The sequence below is a fragment of the Calypte anna genome, chromosome 10, assembly GCF_003957555.1.
Source record: "Calypte anna isolate BGI_N300 chromosome 10, bCalAnn1_v1.p, whole genome shotgun sequence".
Lineage (NCBI taxonomy): Eukaryota > Metazoa > Chordata > Aves > Apodiformes > Trochilidae > Calypte > Calypte anna.
Genome location: NC_044256.1, coordinates 21,810,962 through 21,814,316, shown reverse-complemented (window position 1 = coordinate 21,814,316; position 3,355 = coordinate 21,810,962). Strand labels below are relative to the sequence as shown.

The window sequence follows — 3,355 nt, the reverse complement described above, 5'->3', positions numbered from 1 at the left end:
TCACATGCGCCTCGTTTGAGGAAACTGTCAAAGAGCTCCTCCCTAAAACAAAATCGGAAGCTTAAATTTCACATGAAAATTTAATAATGAAATCATAAAAATAACAATAAAGTAATAAAACTTTACAAAAAAGAATGAAAATCTAGGCACTCGCAGAAAAATTATACCAGCATCACCAGGATTTCCCATCTGAAATGATAACCTTTGACAACATAATAAAGAGGTGAAAATCAGCTCAGTGGAGCCACATTCTGAGATGTAGTGCTATATAGGTGTATGTTGTAAAGTTTGGACAGAGAAAGTCTCAATAAATGTAAGGTCACAGTATGCTTAGCTTTTATCCAGAGATGATTTTGGAGCCAAATCCGGGAACTCACTATCTCCCAAGATCCGAGAGCAGAGGGTGACTTTACCTGAGCAGATCTCCCCACAACTGGCTGATGCAGAGGAGACACAAAACCACAAAACTGTTTTTTGTTTTCGTCTTCAGTGTAAACCGGCATCCTGGTCAGGTCATAATAGAGAAGAAAGATGCCCTGGTTTTAAGGTACCAACACTGCCTGTGAGCCAGGCCAGGCTGCGAAGACTTGGATTCAAGCAGACCTTTTTTCATTTCTCTGAAAGCACAGACACCTGCGTAGAGGACATAAGTCTAGTGTGAAGTGAGGCACTTCAGGATAAACAGAAATTGTACCTCAGCCGTTAAACCCCACACAGATACACCACCACTTAAGACACAGATTCTTAATGATGCTTTCACACTTTTAATTTACCTTATCCATTTAGTGTTTAATTGCATTTGCTTACTGTTTATTAACTGCATCTGCCAACTAATATACTGCATCACTACACTAAACTTATGTTCCAACTATATTCTACATATTAAATATTAAAGCTTCATTGTAATGTATTCACAAAGTAACACACTAAACTTTTATCAGATCTGTCTTTTGGTAACCTCTTAATCTGCACACAAAGTAAGCTTTTCACATCTGCCTACCCTATATTTGGTAAATCATACAGCAGAACAATGTATAGAAATCTTCCCTTTTTGCCTCCCACTACAGATCACTGCATCATCTTGGAAAAGCAGTTTAAATCTGCAATAGAGAAAAAAAACAACCCAGAGTTCCTCAGTGTCTCCAAGCTCTTATGTTGAATGTTTGGATAAAGAGCCATAAATAGCACCACCCACCTTAAAACATTTGTTGTGGTTTCTATCCCAGCCAGGAGGAGTTCTCCCACAGAAAAAATCAGGGTCTCTCTTGACCACGCAGATTCTGGATCTTGATTCTTTGGGGATTTCTCTATAATGTAAAGCAGAGACATCCTGTTGGCTGAAAACAGCATTGCTCTGGTTTTGACCTAAAACACGAACAGAGCACGCACACATCCTAAAACCCAAGTGCCTCCAAAAAGTCTGATCTTTTTTTTATTTATTTTATTTTATTAATTAGCACGCTCTGCAAAGTGCATGGACATATAAGGGGAACATAAAGAGGTGTAAAAGTGATACTTCCTGTCTTTAAATCCCTTTACTTCACCTTCTCAAGAGTGTGCCAACAGCAACTGGAATTTTAAGCTTTCACAGAAAAAAATAAGTTATGGACTACCCTTACTAAGCTGAAGCTATGTATTTCTCTTACATCCACATCCCGTTAGACCTTGCTTCTCACCCCGGGTCACAATAAAGGTTTCCTGGTTTTTAACCCCTTTCCTTGACGTTGAGTTCATTCACTAACTAAAACAGGGGAATGGGTGAAAATAAGGACACACATCAGAGGCCAGGACTCCCGAGAGAAACTGGAGCGAAACTGGGTTCTAGATGCTCAGCTGGATATTTTAAGCCGCTCAGCAAAGACAGGACTTGATCACAGCGGCAACCAAAGTGCTTTTGCCTCAGCCCCTTCATTTCACCTCTTGACAGTGTTTTCGAAGCCGAGAGCATGCCAGGTCTGGACATCTGGTTAGAATAATTAATTTTTTTTTCACGTAAAGCTCTATTGACCTTCAACATAAAGGATTTTATGTATAATTCTAAAATAATAAATAACTGGGAGGAGGGGGGTTGCTACCAGATTTAAATTAAGAAATTTTCAGAAAGCATGGAGTCAGGCACCCACTACCACCTGAAGAAAACGGAATCCCTCCTACCTAACAGATTCCCGGTTTCTACGCAGACCTTCAGATTCTGAGAGCCCAAGAGCCATGGGCAGCCTTGTTGCCCCCTTCCTGACAATCCTTTCAAGTAACATCTGCAACAAGGCAGCACCAGCTGTGATAGGGAAGGAGATAAAGAAGTGGAGAAAACAGCTAAAGCAAATGTTTTGTGTGATGAGAAACCCATCTAGTGGACAAAAAAAAAAAAGTTTTATATAAAAGACTTAAGCACATACCTCCCATCCATCTCTGCAGGCTTCTGAAACCAGGGAAAAACCAGACCGGTCTAGCTGCCAAGGTTTCAACGTTTTGCCCTGATGAGCATGGCGTTCTTTGACTGACCAGCAGCCGCTCGGTACAAACGGCAGATACGCCTCCGAGATCGAAACTGAAGACCCTCGGGGGGTGGAGGGAGTGGGGAGGTGAAGGGGAAGGGGGGCGAAAGAAAAAAACTTGTAAAATGGTATCGCAACCAAATCTTAAGAAGAAATCGCTAAATTTCTGCCCCAGCCAGACTCTGACTGGGTTTAAACGGAGGCCCTCTGCACTCCCTACGGATGATGCCGAGGGGTGGGCAGGGTGGGGGAGAGAGCCGCCCGGCTCAGCTTTTGTTTCTTCGGCGGCACCGCCCCTGCACAGCACACGCACCCTTCTGCACGCTACCGCCCTGGGAAGTTCCAGTCCCCCTCCCAACTCTACGCAGCCGCTCCTGCCCCCAAGGAACCGGCGAGCAGAAGGCGGGAACAGGACGGGGCTACCCTGACACCCCACCCGCCCAACCGCCCCCGGGCCAGCACTCCGCAGAGCAGCCCCGCGCCGCGCCCCCTCCCCCCCACTCACCGTCCCCGCCGATTCCGCCCCTCTCCTCGCCTCAGAGGAGGGAGGCGAGAGGAAGTGGCCAGAGGCGGCGCCCACCCGCCGCTCTGCGGTTCCGTGCTGTGCCCGCCAGCAGCTCCGTACGGTGCGAGCCAAAATCCCGCAGCGCCGCCATGACTCCGGAAGCACCGCGGTATCACGTCGCAGGAAGTCATGGCTAGCGGAGTTCCGGAAGCGATGATGCGCACGCGCGGCTGCAGCAAGCGGCGCTCCGAGCGGTGAGAAAAAAATGTCATTAAAATAAACAAATAAAAAGTAAAATAAAGGACCAAGGACCCAGGCGTCCGGGAAAGGACATTCAAGAGGTCGGGCACCCAGG

The 3,355-nt window shown here is 46.1% G+C and overlaps 1 protein-coding gene across 8 annotated transcripts; it reads right to left on the bottom strand.

Annotated features, from left to right (window-relative positions):
• Positions 1-267: 267 nt before the first annotated feature.
• LOC115598812 lies at positions 268-3,355 on the bottom strand. Of its 8 annotated transcripts, none has more exons than XM_030456700.1 (5): positions 3,001-3,353; positions 2,397-2,548; positions 2,155-2,275; positions 1,196-1,307; positions 268-1,100 (listed from the first exon to the last, which is right to left on the bottom strand). In XM_030456700.1, the coding sequence occupies exons 1-5, from the start codon at positions 3,270-3,272 to the stop codon at positions 1,095-1,097; spliced, it is 663 nt and encodes a 220-aa protein (XP_030312560.1). In that variant the 5' UTR covers positions 3,273-3,353; the 3' UTR covers positions 268-1,094. The 8 variants fall into 8 exon arrangements, 7 of the variants coding, with proteins under 7 accessions (XP_030312560.1, XP_030312559.1, XP_030312562.1 ...); XM_030456699.1 differs by having other exon boundaries at positions 268-633; XR_003987936.1 differs by lacking the exon at positions 3,001-3,353 and having other exon boundaries at positions 2,155-2,255; positions 2,397-2,910.

Coding starts and splice junctions, on each gene's coding strand:
- LOC115598812 (XM_030456698.1), bottom strand. CDS start 3,272: ATGACATTTTTTTCTCACCGCTCGGAGCGCCGCTTGCTGCAGCCGCGC. Junction 2,549..3,000: donor GGGCGGAATCGGCGGGGACG/GTGAGTGGGGGG, acceptor GAGGGTCTTCAG/TTTCGATCTCGGAGGCGTAT. Junction 1,308..2,154: donor AGAAACCGGGAATCTGTTAG/GTAGGAGGGATT, acceptor TTTACATTATAG/AGAAATCCCCAAAGAATCAA.